This window comes from Pteropus medius, unplaced genomic scaffold (assembly GCF_902729225.1).
Source record: "Pteropus medius unplaced genomic scaffold, Ma_sr-lr_union100, whole genome shotgun sequence".
NCBI lineage: Eukaryota > Metazoa > Chordata > Mammalia > Chiroptera > Pteropodidae > Pteropus > Pteropus medius.
In genome coordinates, this window is record NW_024349519.1 from 13,312,612 (window position 1) to 13,332,335 (window position 19,724).

Here is a 19,724-nt window from a genome sequence, read left to right on the forward strand (position 1 = left end):
TCATGCAGTTGCAGGTGCAGGCAGTTCTACATTGTAGGATTTGGAAAAAAAATTTTTTTAAAGCATAATTGCTCTTGTTTAAATGAAGGAGAAAGATCCCCACTAATTGGTGCCAATATTTAGTTCACCATATAGTTTGTACAATATTACTTTTTTGTATCAGTTTTGTTCTTTATGTAAAAGAGTTTCCTTGCCTGATGCAAGATAACTTTTGGAGGGAAACTGTATTCAGTACCAGTATTTATTTAGATATTCTCTATTTGAGTCTCTATTTAGAACCCTGCTGTGCTCCCAATTTCTAGACCCTTTTGGAAATTTCTAGACCCTTCTAGACTATTCTTGCTATGTTGTTTCTGAATTTACTGTTTTATGATACAGTATATATTATGCGATTAAAAATCTAGCTGCTTCTATAAAATCAATTAACTAAGCAGTTTTTAAATATTCCATTAGAAGTAATAAATTTAAACTCTTCTAGATGATAGGAAGCCACTACAATCAAGTGCAAGTACTTTTGGACTGCCATCTTTATTCTTCATCACTGTTCTCCAAAGTATAATTTGGATATCTACTATAAGCATGGCACTGTTCTGTTATACATTTTTTTTTAAGCCTTCTCAACTTTGGGACACTGCATAAAGTTACACTCTACATTTTGCGCCTTACTAATATTTTTTCATTAGAATAAAGCTAGAGCTTTATAGATTTGGCCACTGACCTAGGACCAAAGTTGTATAGGGTATAAAAAATATAACCAATTTTCGCTCTTTCTATAGGAAAACTCTTGGAACACCTTCACTTGGAGCATTTTGGTATTAAAATAAGAAAAAGAGAACTAACGGTAGTTATATAGTTTACATATTTCTTAAATTCCCCTGATCGCTGCTTTTACAATCATCCAGATGTTCTATTGGTTAATATTTTTGTTTAGTTTAATTACATTGAATTAGTTTCTGAAATTAAAAGGGGCTTTTTATTGAATTCTCCAATGTTGCCTCCAATGTTGCCTTTTGATGACTGCTGGCACTTTTAAATTAAAATAATTATTCTTCATAATTCCCATACTTACAGAGGTTAACATTGTCTATATCTTCCCTTGGGCTGTACTAAAGAGCTTTTCATAATGTAGTATGTTTTGCCTGAGATTACTTTTCTTAAAACAAGACTTTTTCTTCAAGTTGCTTTTTCTTCAAGTTATTGTTTAAAAAGTAGACTTAAATATATCTGCCAAAGTTTTGCCTTTATTTTAAACTGATTCTTTAAAAGTTGACATATATCAGAAAGATTTCCTTTGCCAATCTTTGGATTTGATATTATCCTAATCCGGCTTTGTAGTACAAACTTGGGGTTTTTTGTTTGTTTAATATTTCTTCTCTTACAGAAAAAAAAAAGAATATGGTCTTTTAAAAATTCAATCTCAACTTCTGTGAACAGGAAAGGAAATTTAATTTTATTTCTTGCTTTTGCAATTTCTACTTCTCATTAATAAATTACTATTGCTATCAAATAGAAACCCTGTTTGTCTCATTCTCTCACCTCCAGTCTCTTTCCATCTAAATAGTTTTCATTCATATTAGCACTCAGGCTCCTTCCCTCTTCTACACTGACTTCACTTACACATACAGTTTTTAATTTTATTCTACAACTTTTTAGGATTTACTTAGTGTTAATTGTCTTACACACAATATTTTGCATTTTTTTTCTCTTTTATTTACCTTGGGTGCATTTCAACTGCTTTCATTTTCCTCTTAGAGTTTATTAGGATAGATAGATGACACAACCCTGGATTCTAACAGTAACATTTTGAATGATTTTAGTGTTTATACCTTTTACTTTTTGCAGTTCCAATTCTCTTGAGTGAAAGCGACAAGGTAAGAAGGTAATCTCGAAAGAGTATCAGGTCACAATGAAACTGAAAGAGTGGGGTTTAAAGAAAATGGTAGTGAATCACAGAATAAAATGCTAAAGAAAGTTTTGGTGATTATGAGTCATTGGCATGTAAAGCAATTTTAGCACAATGTGTGGTAGATTGTTTTTTGTTTTTTTTTTGAGAAATTTAGTGGGAACAATAATCTGAGATGTGAGACTACTTCCCAGGATGGGCAAGAATACTGAAAGTGCTTGGTAAGCCCCAACTTGGCCATATTTTAAAGAGAATGGAAAGAGTAGAGGGTAAAAGCTGCCCATGCACTTAGAAACAGGGATGAGCAGGGAGAAGAGGCAGGCAAAATGGAATTTTAAAAATCCATACATCAAACCTTTTTTTCTGAGACACAGTGGGAAAATAGACAGTTTTGTGGATGACACTGGAAATTTTCAGGTGGAAAAGAGAAATTTCATGTAGGGGACTTTCCATATGTTCAGTAAAGTGGGAGAAGAGGTTACTTGCTAAGGTAGAGGTCAGATTGGGAGTCTCTGTCTTAGACAATGGAGAGAAGCAAAAAGGGAATGCAAAGCTTATTGAGGAGTGGTGAAGGCTCAACACTGATCAGTCAGTCGCTTTCTTGCTTGAAATATTTCATCCAAATTTTTTGACTAGCAAGGATAGTATTTTTTCTTTCTTTCTTGGTTTATAGTAATTTTGTAATTTGTCACAGAACACAATAGAAATAACAGATTGGGATAAATGAAATAATATCAACTGGGTTCATATATTTTTGTTACTTTTTTTCCCGAGGTTAGATTTGGATCCCCTTTAACTGAGAGAGCCAAGCACCATCAATATAGTCAGGAGTAAATGGTGTTTTTTTTGACCCAAGCTGAACTTGACATTTATCCCAATTGCAATTTTGTACATATTGTAAATCAGGGAAGTAATCAGGGCTCACTTGACTCAATTTCCCACTCTCTTACAACATGCACTGTCAGTTCTTGCCACTTTCTACACTGTTATGCTTGTTCTTTATTTAAGGTGACTTCTTCACCTGACAAATGTCCCCTTGCCCTCCTACATGTCTCTCATGCTTAACTAGTTTTTACCTTTCCAGACCTTGCCTTAAACTTGACTTCCTTCATAATGCTGTCTAAAGCTATAGCGAGTCTCCCTCTCTCTCTCTGACTAGTGAATTCTCAGTACAAATCTTTATTTTTATCTTTCTCCCTATTTTCTTAGGTAGGCTGTAATTTTCTTATGAGAAGGGCCATATCTTTTATTTCTTTTAGATCCATTCACCTTGTCTAGTACCAGGTGTGTATTAACTCTTAATAAATGTTCATGAATTAAGTTGTTTGTGACTGGTGTATTATTTTCATATGGTGACTGCAATAGTTAATTAAAATATGTGCGCTCTATATTTGTTTTTATTATATGCTATGGATATTGGTTGATATAATGGAATATTTTTCGTGTTTCAGGTTCTCTTAATCCGCTTCATCAATTTAGTAATTTAAAATATTATTTTTAATTTAAATTTTATTTCCTTTCTTTTATTTTCATGCTTTTGTACATGCTTGGTTGGCCTCACGTCATTAGTCTTTAAGGATGTCATGGTAACCTGGCAGAGAATTCTTGGGTTAAGGTGTTCTTTCCTACCATTTCCGAAATGTTTTTTAGTTGTTATGATAGTCTTCTTCATTCTTTTTTTTCCTGAAGTTCATTCCTGATGATATAATTATACCTTTTGTGCTCTGGGTTTTTACTATTCTTTCTTCTATAGGCAATATAAAGCCATGATATGTCTGATATGTTTACCATAAGAAAATGCACTGATGTGTAATAGCTTTTCCTTTTTACCTTAGCCCATGAATTACTATTAATGACATTTATCTTGTAATTTGCTCATTATTAGGAAGTGGTAATTTGCATGACTCATACAAGCCAGAGAATTTTTTTATTGGATAAAAAAGTACAAAGGAAATACTTAAGTCGAATAATAAATTTATTACAAAATAGTTTTAAAATGTGTGTATTACTTATTACAAAGTAAATTTATTACAATGCTATATAAGGCATAAAAATACATATTTGTATTTATTTTAGGAATCAAACATTTTAAGTCCGGTGCAGGACGGGACAAAGAAACCGCAGATTGACAGCAATAAGAGCAATAACTACCGGATTGTAAAGGAGGTCAGTGGAAGTAAAATATTTTTATATGGTTTTATATTTGCATGGCAAAGAATTTTGGCATGTGTGTTATATTTAATGTTATATTTGTTACATTTACTGCTTTTCTTCTTTTTGAAGATTTTGATTAGGCTAAGTAAACTGTGTATACAGAATAAAAAGTGTCGGAATCAACATCAACGATTACTGAAAAATATGGGAGCTCATTCAGTGGTGTTGGATCTTCTGCAGATACCCTATGAAAAGGTTAGTTCTTCCTTAAAATTTATTTTTATTTTGATCTAATTTCAAACATATAGCAAAATTACAATGAGTTTTTTCCCTCGAACTCTTTGAAAGTAAGCATCCAATCTGATGCCTCATCACCCATGAGCCAGTTAGTGTCTTATTTTCTACAAATCAGGACCCTTTTCTACATACTACATGACAACCTTCCAAATCGGGAAAGAGTATATGACAATTTACTGCCACTTAATTCTCACAAGCCATTCACATTTCTCCCATTATCCCAATCGTGTCCTGTTTGACAAGGAGATCTACTAAGAAACAGGTGCTGTTTTGTTGTCATGTCTATTTAAATCTCCTCATTCTTGAACTTTCATGACATCGAAACTTTTGGAGACAGACCAGCTACTTGGAAGACTGTCTCTTAATCTGAGTCATCTGATATTTCCTCGTGATTAGATTCAGTTATGCATTTTTGGCAGGAATGTAACAGAAATGACGCTAAATTCTTCCCACTATTTTATGGGCGGCACACAATTTTGATTTGTCTCATTACCAATGATGTTCACTCTGATCACTTAACTAAGGTGATCAGAATCCTGGTGTCTGCCAGGATTCTCCCTTGTGAAGTACTCATTTTTCTTTTATAATTAATAAGAATTTTGTGGAGAGGTTCTTTGAAACTAGGTAAATAGCCCATTCTTCATCAAATTTTCAATGTATTCATTTATTTATTTTTATCATTATGGACTTGTGGACACTCATTTTAGTCAATAGATTCTACTAGGTTTCTATCATTATTATTTTGATTCTCAGATTGTTCCAGATTTGGCCAATGGAGCCCTTTCAAACTAGCTTCTCTGTCCTGTGACTTGTTCTCATAAGTAGTTCCTTGCTCTTTTGCGCATTGAAATGTTCCACGCTCTCCTTTCATTCTTCTTGCTCCAACTCTGGAATGAGCCATTTCTTTAAGTAGCCCCAGTTCTCTTCCGGAGAGAATGGTATTTAGAAGCAAAGTTCTGAGAACTAAGTGTTCTTATTGCTACTGGGGTTTTGCCCCTCCAGTCCCTATAAATAGACAAAGCTAGGGAATATGTGCATGTGTGCACATATAATCACTGATTTATGACTACTCTATAATAACTGATCTGTCATCGCTGCCGCTGCTCATTCTTCCACATGAGTGCCCTCTGCACCCCATTCAGGCTCTGACACCCCCAGGGTGGATGCCCTTTTTATCTCTCTTGAACACCAGTGTGCCATGCCAGGCCTCTTAGTTCATAGAGGCGCCTCCCCTCTGGGAGTTCTTCTGTACTGTTCAGCTTTTCAGCGGGAATTGGGTATTCCTGTGGCTGAAGTTTCTTATGTCTTTTTACTATTCCTGGATTATATAAGTAAAGGAAAGTGTTAGTAGATTTTGAAGTAAAAATTTTCCTATTTTAAAATTAGGAATGGAGTTTTTACTTATTATTAGTCTTATTCATCCCATTTTAAATATGAGGAAATGTTTCTATTAATGATCTTAGGCTGTTTGTTTAACTATAAATGGCATAAACTATAGACTCTTAGATTAGGAAAAAAGAAAGCATTAAAATTATTTAATATAAACTACTAATTAAAACATGAGTCCAGTTTGCATCTCTGACACGAACCACATGACAAATAGGAAAATGAACTAGTCAGGCAAAGTTTAGATAGTTTCAGTGATATTGTTAAAAGACCATTTTTAAGAAGAGAACTTTGCATTCTTTGTAAACTTTGAGATTCAAGTTTCTTAATGAGAGTCCTATAAGCAAATGATAGTATTATGGAACTTTGGAAAATGGCAGTGAATAAGGAAAGCAACCTAAAAGTACATGTGCTAAGAAAGGGGGACAAAAAAAAAAAAGAGGGGGAAAAGATTAGGAGAGAAAGCAAAGGGAAAAAGGAAAAGAAAGATGTGGAAATTGGAGACCAAATCAATAGCAAAGAATGGGCAGAGAAGGGAGAGGAGAGGACAGATATAAGGTCAGAAAAAATATAGAGAAATTTACAGGGTAGGGGATGAGAGGAAAAGTGAGTGAGGAAAAGAAAGAGAATAAGGGGAAGACAGGAGGACAAGGGAACAGGAGCAGGAGCGGAATAGAAGGGACAAGAAGAGGAGGAAGAGATGCTGGGAGAAACAGTGGAAAGGGAGAAGTTTGAGAAAGAGGGGTTATATAGAAAGTGGGGAAAGAGGAGAAGCAAAGTAAAACAAATAAGCAAAAAACCCTGAGAAGACCCAGATACCTAGAAACACCAGGAAAGAGTGGAAATCCAATGGAAATCCAAGAAAGGGAGGAATGAGAGGGATGGCAGCAGAGAAGGGTGGAGAAACAGAGAGAATGGGGCCAGAGAGAGAGAGAGAAGGAGGACCGAGGGGTTTGAGGCAGAGGCAGGGGAGGAAGAGGCAGATACGTACAGAGATGGGAAAATGAAGTGGATAAGCAGAAAAGTTGGGGAGAAAGAAAGATCGTGAAAGACAGAATTGAGAGTGGAGCAGAACTGATAATAGGAGGAGGAATAAAGAGGCAAGAAACATCTAAAACTGGTGGTAGGGGGTGTTCTGTGGGGGTAACTGGAACTGGGAGAGTCATAGAAACAGAAAGGGCACAGAGAAAGGAGAATGTAAAACAGTGGCAGGCAGAGAAAAAGTACACATGCCCCCAAACATTATTTTTTGAGAATACTTTTGCAGTGCTATGTTTGTTTCTCTGTATCACGTGCCTCTCTTTAACTTACAGAATGATGAAAAGATGAATGAAGTAATGAACCTGGCCCATACATTCCTGCAGAATTTCTGTCGGGGAAACCCACAGAATCAAGTTCTCCTTCATAAACATCTGAATTTGTTTTTAACTCCTGGGGTAAGTATTTTAGTGACTTCTTATATTTACAGTAAAGTGTCCATCAAATTAATTTTAGCAGCATTGCTGAATAGAATTTTATGAATCTTCATCACCTCATTTTTTTTCCTTATAGGGGCTTCCTCCCTCAAAGTGAATATTATTTCTATTAAAGAAACATTTAAAGAGACTTGGGAAAAATTACCTGCAAATAACCATTTCATTTATTTGTGTATAGTTTAATGTTAGGAAAATGGTGTGGTAGAACAAAGGACTAACTCTGCAGTGCCATGAGTACGGAAAACTCGAAGGTGGAGTTTGCTCGGTAAAATATGTATAAGCGGGTACTATGGAAGAGCTAACTTTGAATAACAGATAATTAAATTAATCTCAAGAATACTGTTGCCAACATGTTGATCTTTATGATAATAAGTACCTTTTCCCAACTAAATTTCTTTGTGAGCTCAGTTTTCTTTTAGTGGCGAATGATCTCATTGCATTCATGGTTTTGCATAACATATAAAACTGATCACAAGCAGGGAAATTAGTCTAAGTACTGTAGCTTAGAAAACTGATCTTGTCAGAATTACAAGGGCGCGTTCCTCTCTGTTCAGCTCCTTGAAGCAGAAACCATGCGGCACATCTTCATGAACAATTACCATCTGTGCAATGAAATCAGCGAGAGAGTTGTGCAGCATTTCGTGCACTGCATTGAGACACACGGTCGCCACGTGGAGTACCTGAGGTTTTTGCAAACGATTGTAAAAGCAGATGGTAAATATGTGAAGAAATGCCAGGATATGGTAATGACAGAGGTAGGTTCTCGGTTTGTCATTTTGTCAGCTTCACACAAACAACATGCTCAAATAAGTGTTTTCTGTTAACTTAGAGTCAAAGAAAATGCAGCGACGTATATTTGGAAAATAGTTTAATCATGACTACTTAAGCATATATTTTGCTTAAGTCTAGTGAAGTAACATAAGTTGATTTTATAATTTTCTATGAGTGTACTTTTATTTTTGATCCTTAATGAATTTGTGTACTTTAAATGATGATTAAGATCCTATGAAATGTTGCAGATTATTTAGAATGAGAATGAGAAAATTTTATACTTCTAAGTTTTTAACACATAACAAAAATGGATTAAACTATGCTTTTCCAGTGCCTTTTTACTCTGTTCCTGCAGTATAGAATGGGTGCTCTCTGCTACTGTTTGCAGAGTTCTTTAAAGGGAATGAAACTAATTAATAGAAAGTATTCATCAGTGATTTATTACACGTGAAAACTTAGCTGTTTAGAGTAAGTTAAAAATTTAAGAAAAACAAATGAATGAAGTACTTAATTTATTTTGTCATTTTCATTGTGTGATTTATGAAATGAGTAAGTTACTCACTGAGAACCATGTGATATGGTGGAAAGCTGAAAGCTCTTTGAGCCCATTGGGTTAAATCATTGCTCTGTGACCGAATGTTTTTCTAAAGGATTGTATGAATTAAGGCAGCTTTCAAATATAGCTAACAGTTATGTAGTAGATTATATTGTTTTGGGGGATTTTCCCGATATATAATTTAAATTTGGGAATGAGGGTGATTTCTATATTCATGTAATGTGAGCCCTTCTTCCTCACAGAAATGTTAAAATTAATCCAGCATAAAGCTTTGAATTTTTAACATAAATTTTTGTTCTTAAACATTATAATGAACATTTTCACTTGTAAAAGTTACCTTTTTCTTATCTACATTTACATTCACACTAGTTCTTCATTGCCTAGAAATGTGTGGGAATCAATTTGATTTTGTATTCTGATTATAAAGGAAAGAATTACCGTGGGAAAGCAGCAAATACTTAAGTCAGTTGTATGACACTTAGGAGGTGAAGTGTTCCTATGTGTAAAGAAGTATTTGTAATATTATATTGTGTAAAGATATAACACATGTTTTTGGCACATATACATCATCTTCAACAAAACTTTCAAACTAAGCCAAATAATTCTTAATCAATTTAAATATGCTATGAATTTAAATAAAACAAAAAAATTATATTAGCTGTGTTACCCACCAAAATATCTCACATTGGGGTTAGAATATATAAACAAAATAGGAAGGAAAATTTGTGTCCTAAAAGCATATTTGTTTTGTTTCTTTCTCTCTTTTTCAAAGTCTTCTTTTTTCTCTTTATTTCTCATCTCTCTGCTTTTACTGATGCTTATGACATATGGAATTTCCAGAGTTTTATAGAGTTGCGTTTGGCTCAATGTACTTGCTTACTTATTTTGTCACTGTTGCAAGGGATGGGGATACTTTATTCTGCTTTAGTAAAATTAGATTTATGAGATTTCTCATGCTTTGGCAGTAGAGTCTTGCATTTGAAGCAGAGGGAAATAAGTTTATTTGAATATTTTGCAGGTTTAATTTCAGTGGGTAACTCACTGATGAACAATTTACTATCATTAATGTCATTTAATTCTTGCCCCCATCTGCCATTCCTGTATCTCCCCTACTGGTTTTGACAGCATTCATAATTAATCACTTAGCACGTGACTAGAATCTTTTTACCATCCTCCCTTGGTATAGGTTCTCCTTTTGCAATATTATCTCTCATTTTTACAAAGACATACACGTTTCCAGATAGAAGAAGCCTTTGGCAATAACTGCAAGGGTATTTGGACTGCTATATAGACTCTCTTATTATCATTTCAGTTGATAAACGGGGGTGAAGATGTGCTGATATTTTACAATGATAGAGCATCATTTCCCATCCTTCTCCAAATGATGTGTTCAGAGAGAGACCGGGGGGATGAGAGTGGTCCTCTAGCCTACCACATCACCCTTGTGGAGTTGCTGGCCGCGTGTACAGAGGGGAAAAACGTCTACACTGAAATCAAGTGCAATTCCCTTCTGCCCCTGGACGACATAGTGAGGGTGGTGACGCATGATGACTGCATCCCTGAGGTAAGCCTGGCAAACACTTAGGAGCTATAGAATTGAAAATAATTTTTGAAGTGCGTAAGTGCCAGAAGTTCCCGTACTGCTATTTATAATGAGATAGTATATTTAGTCAGAGAATTGTGCTTAGTTATATAATTATGAAAATTTAAAAAGAACATTAAAAAGTTTACTTTTTTAGTTCTATAAGAAGCTATGAAAGACTATAAATCTTTTTAAAGTATAGGCATTGGAAGCTACTACAGGAGTCTCTGATTTCTAACTGCGGCAATGTGAACAAACTGAAAAATTTACTTGTAACTTCTAGAATATTCTTGAGAATGTAAAAAAACGTTTTGTAAATAATTCACAGTGATTGATAGGAAAGGAAAGGATCATCTATACGACTCTGTAGGTTTACTTTGCTTTATTCAGACATCATCTTTTACCCTCTGTCCTAGTTTGGCTCTGATGGCAGGAAAAAAACTCATTACAAACTGCTCATCTGCTAATAGGATTAATGAGGTTTCCAGGAATGCACATTGTACTGATGTCTTTCTTTTCCTCTGTTGTGTACTGTTGCAAAGTTCATAAATGTGCAATATGCTGAATATGATATAAATCCAAACATTTTAAATCACGGTAACGTAAAAAGTTTTCAGGTTAGATTAACTTCCTGACTTCCAAATAGTCTGATGTAGTGATGACCTTGAAAGTGTAATTTTGTGGAATTATTGACACCTCAAAACAGGGGTACTTTATGACTTTGTTGGTTTGAAAGATGGCAAAGAAAAGAAGCATAGCATAGTGATTAAATCCATGGTTTCTGTTTTTATTTGAGGTCTTGAGTCTGACCATGCTTATTCCCATGTGCAGTTCTCTCTGACAATACCACTCTTACCTCTTGTGTACATCTGCTTCACTCATCTTCATTCTCAGACCTTGATTCAGGCATTATCCTTTCAAGGAAGACTTCCCTAGCCTCCTGCAATAGAGTTTATAATTTAAAATTTGACATTTGCATTTTATTAGTTAATAAATATCTGTAGCCCTCACATCCTCTACCAAGATTAGACACTCAATGAGGGTGAGAACAAGATCTGTTTCTAATTTACTGTTATAGTGTCTGAGCCTGAGCCTACACTTAATAAATATGTTTTGCATGAATGAACAAATGAATTAAAAAAATGAGTCGGAAACCTGGACCCACTACTTCTTAGCTGTGTGACAAACTGCAAACAGGTTATTAACCTTTCTCATCTTCAATTGTCACAATTTTATAGTGAAATAATTATAGTATGGACCTGATAGGATTCTTGGAGGATGAAATTAAGTAAGATATTACATATAAAATGCTGAAGGTGTTTGACATGTAGCAGACGATGAATAAATATTAGCTTCTGTCAAGATGATAATGATAATTCACAGAATGGCTCTGACGTCACCTTACCCTATGGTCAGTCCTTGACACAGGCACCCTGTCACTAAAGGTTTGTATTAGACCTCAGTCAAGTAGTAATAAGCACTAAGGACATGAAAGCTGACCCTGTATTACTTGTGGTTCTACCTTGGATTCCATGAATCCCCTGAAATTGTTTATATGATTTCTTACATATATACGCGTTTTTTCGGGAGAGAATGTTATAAAACTTTCATCACATTTTCAATAAAAAGAAAGTAAAGAAAATGAAGACTAAAAACTACTGCCCATACACAGTTTAGAAATGGTATACGTGGGTGAAACTCATCTCAGTCCTTTATGTGGAATTTTGCTAAATCTGGAAAGGAATTTTACTACATCTTAAAATAATACTTTTTTTTTTTTTTTGGTAAACTATAAACATGCTTCTCAGAAATAGTAATTTAAATATTTTTGAATGGCAATAATTTAGTCGACACATTTAAACATTATATTAGAACTCTCTTGGTTGCAGGTTGCAGAAATCTAACAAACTAGTTTAAATTTAAAAAAGGGAATTTAATTGGCTCCCGTATTTGGGAATTTGAAGGATAGTTGTTCAGATGGATCAAGAGCTTCAAACAGTGTCAGAATTCTTTCCATCTCTTGTTCCCTTTTCCTTTGTGGTTTTGCCTTATTTTCTTCTTCTGAGCATAATTTTCCTTCACACATTTAAAGGAGATGGCTTCTTGGAGTTCAGTTTTACCTTGCACCACTTTAGCAATGAGAGGAAAGAAAGTCAAGGGGAGAGGGGGAGTGGAGAGGGGAAAGAGAAGTGAAGAAGAAAAAGAAAAGAACTATGACAAACAGAGAAGAGGAGAGGAGGGAGGAGGAAGGGACAGACAGCAGAAGAAGGAAGAGGGAGAGGGGAGAGGGATGAGGGAAAGGGGAGTTTGACATCTAGTGTCTCAAATATGATAGACTTAGTTTATGTGACGTGCACATTCTCACACCAGTCATTGGGCTCAGAAGAATTGAATACCAGGTCACGTGCTCACCCTGGGTCAAGGGACGGGATAAAGTGTCTTAGTGAAAGACAGAAAGTGGGAATACTTTCAGGGTAGACAGAAAACATGCTTAATCTACTGTAGGAACTAACACAGATTTTATTTAACCTTTCATAATTGATGTTTGAAAATGAATAAAGAAAACTCTCTTTTGCATTTGAAACGTGTACAGGTTAAAATTGCATATGTGAATTTCGTTAATCACTGTTATGTTGACACTGAAGTGGAAATGAAAGAAATTTACACAAGTAACCACATCTGGAAATTATTTGAGAACTTCTTGGTGGATATGGCAAGGGTAAGTTACACTTTGACCATTACATACTACTTCATGTTTAATAAGCTTTTCAACATATATTTTCACTAAACAGCTTCAAGTATCTGGATAAAAACTTAGAATTAAATCTATTACCTTTAGATGTAATCCATTATATTAAAAAAGTTATGAATGAGTTAATATACACAAAATACCCAGTACAGTTCATATAGCAACAAAGTGGTTCATTTTAACTTTTACAACTGACTATGTTGGTCTATTATTAAATGGAATTTTAGTGGCCTTTTTACATTGTTTAGAGAAGACATTTGTCAGAGGTCAGTTTGTATTCTCCCTCCTATCATAAATGCAATTACAAATCAAAGTTGGAAAAGATCTCAAGAAGTCTTGCCTACTGCTTTTGGAAAGATAGGTACTTGACCTAACTATTCAGGACTTAGCAGTGCTCTCTGTTGCCTGTTCAGAGTCTTCTTTGGAAATGTGCTCTAGGAATTGAATCACCTAGTGTTTTTACTCAGGCCAGTCAAAATATATTCTGCTTTTAACTTTGAGTACATTTCTTCTTGTTTGGCTTTTTTGGGGAGTATCGGGGAGGACATGCGAAACTGTTTGGCCTTTTCTAGATACTGTCAAGCATATGTTTTACTTCATTAATCTTAAGTAAATGAATGAGTAAAGGAAAGAAGGAAGGAATTTTTTTGATAGATAACACTTATCTCTTTCTTTTTATATGCTAAATTATCATAATGTCCAGGGTTATTATTTTAGTATTCTTTTGGATCTTCTCTGGCTTTCTCTTTAAAGTTATGAGACATGATGTTCAAATAAGAGTTTTGGTAATAGAAGATAGTATATAGATAACTCCTCAGACTCATTATGACTTTTGGTGGCCTGTGACAGTCCTCCTGTTTCCTACATTCCTGAGTGCCGGTGGATTTACATAGGCCTCATTTACATATATTTGGAGGAGAGGGTTTAGTGAGGTCTGTTTTTTCAGTGTCTTATAAAAATGAATGCTGACTATTATCCATTAGCTTACCGCCTCATACAACCCTTTTGGGAAGGAGGGAAGACAAAGGGGATATAATAAAACATCAACTGAGAGAAATCTTGTATAATAAAATAAATCAGGTATTATTCTGGTCCAGGAACTCTTTTATTTCAAGGCTTGCAGGTGAAATATGCCTATTTTACCTTTGGTGTGGTGTAGCATGAGCAAGCTCTGCTATTTCCAAGGACGAATCAAGTAAGGCAGTTCCTATTCTACTTCGTTTCTATAGAACGAAAAGGCACTCATTACCTTTCTCAGGTAAACTTGCACCTGTGGAGAAATCATCCTGTTTACACAGGTTTTACATACCACTAGTATTCCACCCCCCACCCCGCCTTTGACTTTGTGAAAGCCCTTGTACCTGATCGGCTATGAGTATCTCCAGAGACCTTGAAGTAAAGGATGGTTTATATGCTGATGACTGAGCTTTAAAATTGCACGTGCAGGAAGATATTAAAGAGATTATGGACTGATTTGCAGAGTCGCACAGTGCTATGGACTAAAGATAAGCTTGAAAAAGAACAAGGTCACATTCTAGGAAGCATGAGCTGCAAAGTTAAAAGGATTTTTTATTTTTGAACCAAAGAAAGCTGATGATAACTGCCACTGATTATGCTACCGTTGAAACACTCTTTCAATTGATAGGTTCATAAGGCTAAGTAAGATATATATATTCTTTTTCTAAAAAAGTATGCATGTTGAAAGGAGTGTTATTTTAACTGTTTTGATTAAGTAGACAATATTATTTATTATATAAAAACTCTAGAGGAACTTTAGGATCTTAGTTTGTTCACTCATTATGTCTAACCACAACAGCTTAGCTGTACTGCATAAAGCATTTTTTCTTTCCTTGTTGTTTACCTCTTATTTATATTTGAAAGGAGCAGCTCTCCTCTCCCTTCACCAAGAATGACAAGGAATCAGACTTTCTGTTTCAGGAAAGGGATAGGAAATCTGATTTTTCCATATCTAAGATTTGTCTTTCTCTCCTAGAAGAAAGATTAAGGAGCTACCACATGCTTCAAATTTAAATATAAAAAATGTGGTTAAATAAGTAGAATGTGGTCTTCTAGGCAAATTTTCAGTTGAATAGAGAGGTGGTTCTCAAACTTAAAGGAGCATCAGAATTATCAAGAGGGTTTGTTAAAACATGGATTATTAGGCCCCACCCCTAGAGTTTCTGATTCAATAGATATGGGACTTTCCATTTTTAATGACTTCCCAGGTGATGCTGAAGCTGCTGGTCCAGGGACCACACTTTGATAACCACTATAGTAGGGCATGGTAGTTAAGAAGAGTAGGCATTTTAGAGGCATTAGCCAGGCCAGAGTTCAAGTCCAGATTCTGTCTCTTACTAGCTCAGTGATCTTGGGCAAGGAACTTACTCCTCTGACTCTGAGCTTCCTTATTTGTAAAATGAATACAATAATAACACGTCCCTCATAGGGTTACCGGGAGGATTCAATGAGATAATGCATATGACGCTTTAGCACATGCTTGGCACTTAGTAAGAAAGTTGGTAACATCGTCATTTCATCCACATCATGGAAACATTACTGATATTATCACAAGGTTATGTAGCCTTTAAAGCAATTTCAGAAAGCTTTCTCAAGATGTGTACCAAATAATCATGGTGAGGATAACCAAAAGGAAGACCATCCAACCTAGACAAGAGCCAGAAACCATGTCCATGAGGCTAGACAAGCACAACAGTGACTTGACATAGAAATGGACTCAATTCAAATGTTACAGCAAAGATATGAAATCCTGGAACAACTGATTCACATCAGTGAGAAATGCTGAAGGTAATCTGGAGGAAAGGTATTTAGTAAATTGGACCTAAAGAATCATAGGATCTTAGAGTTGGAAGAGACTAGCAGTCATATATTTCACAGTCTTCAGCACATGCCTGTCTATTTCCATTAACAATGATCTCACTATTTTTTGAGACAACTGATTTCGTTATTACACAGTTTTAATTGTTAACAGCTCTTTTATTGAACCAAATTTTTATGTAGTATAATTTTACCTGTTTCTTCCTTGTCCAGCTATGTAGAATGAGTTAGTTCAGCAAAGATGTAGGTGTTTCCTATAAGCAACATAGTTTCCTCTGTGGTGATTTACTTTGAAATGATAAAATTATACAACTTAAAGAAACTTAAGATCATCTAGTTCGACTTCAAATTTGCCCCTGAGTTGCAGAGAGATTATTTGCTAGCATAAGGTGACTTGCCTAGCTAGTAACAGAGCTGGGAAGTCTGCTGCAGCCCAATTCAGTACTTTTCCCATAATAGCTTCTCAAATATATTAGTGACAGCTCTCATGTCTCTCATTATTTTTTCCATGTCTTTCAGTGGTTCCTCATCTGATATGGTTTCTGGGGTCATTGTTGTTTTCAGTGTACTTTTGGGTTCTCTCTAATTTGTCTTTTTTATTATTATTATTATTATTATTATTATTATTATTATTTTATACATTTGACATTTGAGATGGACCCCAGTGCTTCAGACAGAGTCTGGTCAGAAGGCAGATGATTATTTTAGTTGAAGTTCGGAGAACAGTCTTATTTAAAATGCAACTAAAGTATTAATATGTAGTGGCACTCATACCACCTTCCACCTTTCCTCTCTGGTTTCCTGGAGTCAGCACTACCAGGTTTTGTTTGCTCTTTAAAGAGTCACCTTAATTGGTATTTTTTATTTTCCTGTTTGCACCCTCTTGTCTTTTATCTTGTTAAGACCCATATAAGAAAATCCTTCTGAAAGACTTTTTAATAAACTGGTGCTAGATTGTTTCACATACTTACTCTATTCTAATTTCCTGACAGAGATTGTATCCACGTCCTGCAAATATACCAGATTTAGTCAGGCAGCAAAGCTATTAGACCCATGAAAAGTTGTTCCACTATCTTTCTGAGCATTTAACAACAGCCCACTTTGATCTATGTTCCAATGCAGCTAAAATTGGTGTTTATAGGGCAGAAATGCTTTTGCTTTCCTCTGTAACTGATTGTTTTTGCAGAGTCAGGGGGTTTGAGTCGTATTAGAAAGTACAGGGAGGGAGGTAGACTATGGTCAATGTTAGTCTCAGGCTATACGTTTTTCTTTTGAAGATGTTCCCAATTTTACTATCAATTTCAAGATTCTGTAATGGCCAACAGTGCTCTACATGATGTATTTGCAAAATGAAATTAAATCAAGAAATAACTTAGAGGCACACCTAACACAGTATCATGTCATTGTCCCATCAGTCACTGCTTAACAGGACAAATCAGAGTATTTCATTATCAAACAGATTACTTGAGCAATTCTCTCCCTTTACTTAGCTTACCGAATCATAGAAAGTGGGAATAAAGACAAACTTTATATGTGCTTTGAAACGTACTTTCAAAGTTCTTTAATTTGATAGGATTGAATAGATATTTTTTGCTTGATGATTTGATTCTATAATATTCTTGACTTTCTTAAGTGGAATGAACCATTGAAAAGTCTCACTTTACGGACTTCTTTTATATGGACTTTTTAGTTAGCAGTGCAGGGAAGTGAAGAGTATAAAGTATTTTATAAAGCTATTCTTTGTGTAGCACATTTCCCTCAGGTATAATTGTTTTTCTCCTCAACTTTCATGCTGAATTATACTATGGTGCCCACATGGAATGAACATTTGTTTGGCTCTTGACTGATGATTAATTTGTCCCTGTTCTGCATCATACTTTCTGCTCTTCAAATCATTGGCAGCGTTTATCATAATCGATCAGTTCCTTCTTGAAACACTTCTTCACTTGACCCCCAGAATATCAGTCCTGCTCTGTTGGCCTCCCATCTCATTGGCCACTCCTCAGTTTGCTGATTTCTCTGAACTTTTCCAGCTTCTAATAGTGGAATGTACAAGCTCAAACCTTAAGCTTGCTCCCTTCTCTATCTATAATCACTTCCTTGCTGATCTCATCCACTCTCCTAACTTTAATACCAGGCTGATTGAAGCTTGGACCCTTCCCCTGATGACTAGACTTATATATGAAACTGCCTACTACATGACATCATAACTTGGCTATCTTACCTTAAACTCTTCATTCACTTCCATGCACAGCAAAAAATTAATTTCTTGTCAAGTTTTTTGCATCTCAGTAAATGGCTATTCCATTATTCGATCTAAGCATTCAGGCAAATAATCTTGGTAAATTTTTTTTTATACTCTAAATTCAATTCTTTAGCAAATCCAACAAGCTCTAATCATAAAATATCCAAAATATGACTACTTCTGAGCGCACCAGTACTACTACCCTGCTTTAAGGTACCATTAACGTTCATCTGGATTATTACAATAGCCCTATAACCTGTTTCCACTCTTGCCCTCTCCCTCCATCTATATAGCAGCTATAATGATGATGGTGATGATGATAACGACAATAATAATAATAGTAATAATGATAATGCTGGTTTATGTCACTCCTTTGCTCAGATTATGCCCAGAGTGAAACCGCTATACTATTTGACCTATCCCCCGTCCACCCACTCCTTCCTCATGCTCTCCTGCTAGTGGCCTGCTTCCCAAACACACCTCCATCTCAGCACCTTTGATTCTATCTGCCTGGGATGCACTTGTCCCTCAGGTATCCTCATGACTTCATTTCTCTCTTCTTTTAGGTCTCTTCTTAAAAGTCTTCAGAGAGCCTTCATTGACCACTCTATGTAAAGTAGCAACCTCTTCCCTCTCTCTCTCCTTCACTTGCTTCATTTCTTACCCCACTTGACATTTTTATATGTGTTTGAATAGTTTCTATTGAAACAAATAAGGGCAGAGATTTTTGTCTGTTTAGTTCACTGCTGAATACCTGACATAGGAAAGTATCTCACATATAGCAGATACTCAGAAGTTTTATGGAATAAATAAATGTCAGCTGAAATTAAAAATATTTAAAAAGTGAATTTGAAAACAAAGTGTGCTCTTAGCATAGAGTTAAGTAGGTGTATTAATGACATGAAATAAATAGCCTGAAACAGATTTTTACATATATAAGATATTAATATATAATAAATAGATTTTCAACTGTTAGTAGGGAAGCAATTGGTTATTTCCAGAGATGAGGAAGTTTTTTCTATGAAGAGCAAGATAGTTAATATTTGAGTTTTTCAGGCCACTATCACAACTGTTACAGCAATTACTAAAGTGAAAGGAGCCGTAGATAAGATGTAAATGAATGGATATGGCTGGATTTCACCTGTTGGCTGTAGTTTGCTTACCCTGGATTATTACATTAATAATATAAACTTTATTAGGGTAGTAATTTAGTATATTTTGTTCACCAATGGATCACAGGTGCATAGAACATTCTTGGCATGGAATAGACATTCAGTAAGATTGTTGATATGGACTAAATCAAAATGACATGTGAGGACACTGGCTATTTGGAGCGAAATGAACTCAGCTCCTAACCTAACATTATATAACAACATAAATTGCAATGGATTTTAGAGATAAATATGAAATGATAAAAACGGATGGAATGTAGGTGGATGTTCATCTGTCTTTGAATGAGAAAGTTCTTTATAAGCATAAAAACGATGGATGAAATTAGTTAAGGAAAATAATAGACATTAAAACTTAAGTACATAAAAATATATGTAGAAATATCAAACATCAAAATAAGAAAAGTTATTATATATTAAAAAATGCTAATAAGTTTTACATAAAGGACATATATATATGAAAAACATTAACAATCTATAATAATAAAATGGGCAAAAACCAGGCATTCATAATTTATACAGGAGGAAATACAAGTAATCCTGAAAAGTAGTCAACTGCTAATAATTTGTTAAAAGTACAAAGGAAAATAAGATCCAATATC

General features: G+C 34.9%; 1 protein-coding gene across 1 annotated transcript in view; it reads left to right on the top strand.

The window, feature by feature from the left end:
- The window catches only part of ITPR2 (inositol 1,4,5-trisphosphate receptor type 2), a 421,207-nt gene that overhangs the window by 184,221 nt on the left and 217,262 nt on the right, over positions 1 to 19,724 (top strand). Inside the window, exons 27-32 of the mRNA XM_039882456.1 lie at positions 3,980 to 4,069; positions 4,187 to 4,312; positions 7,054 to 7,176; positions 7,770 to 7,970; positions 9,855 to 10,106; positions 12,718 to 12,843. Coding sequence (XP_039738390.1) covers positions 3,980 to 4,069; positions 4,187 to 4,312; positions 7,054 to 7,176; positions 7,770 to 7,970; positions 9,855 to 10,106; positions 12,718 to 12,843 — 918 coding nt within the window. The remainder of the gene's footprint in view (positions 1 to 3,979; positions 4,070 to 4,186; positions 4,313 to 7,053; positions 7,177 to 7,769; positions 7,971 to 9,854; positions 10,107 to 12,717; positions 12,844 to 19,724) is intronic.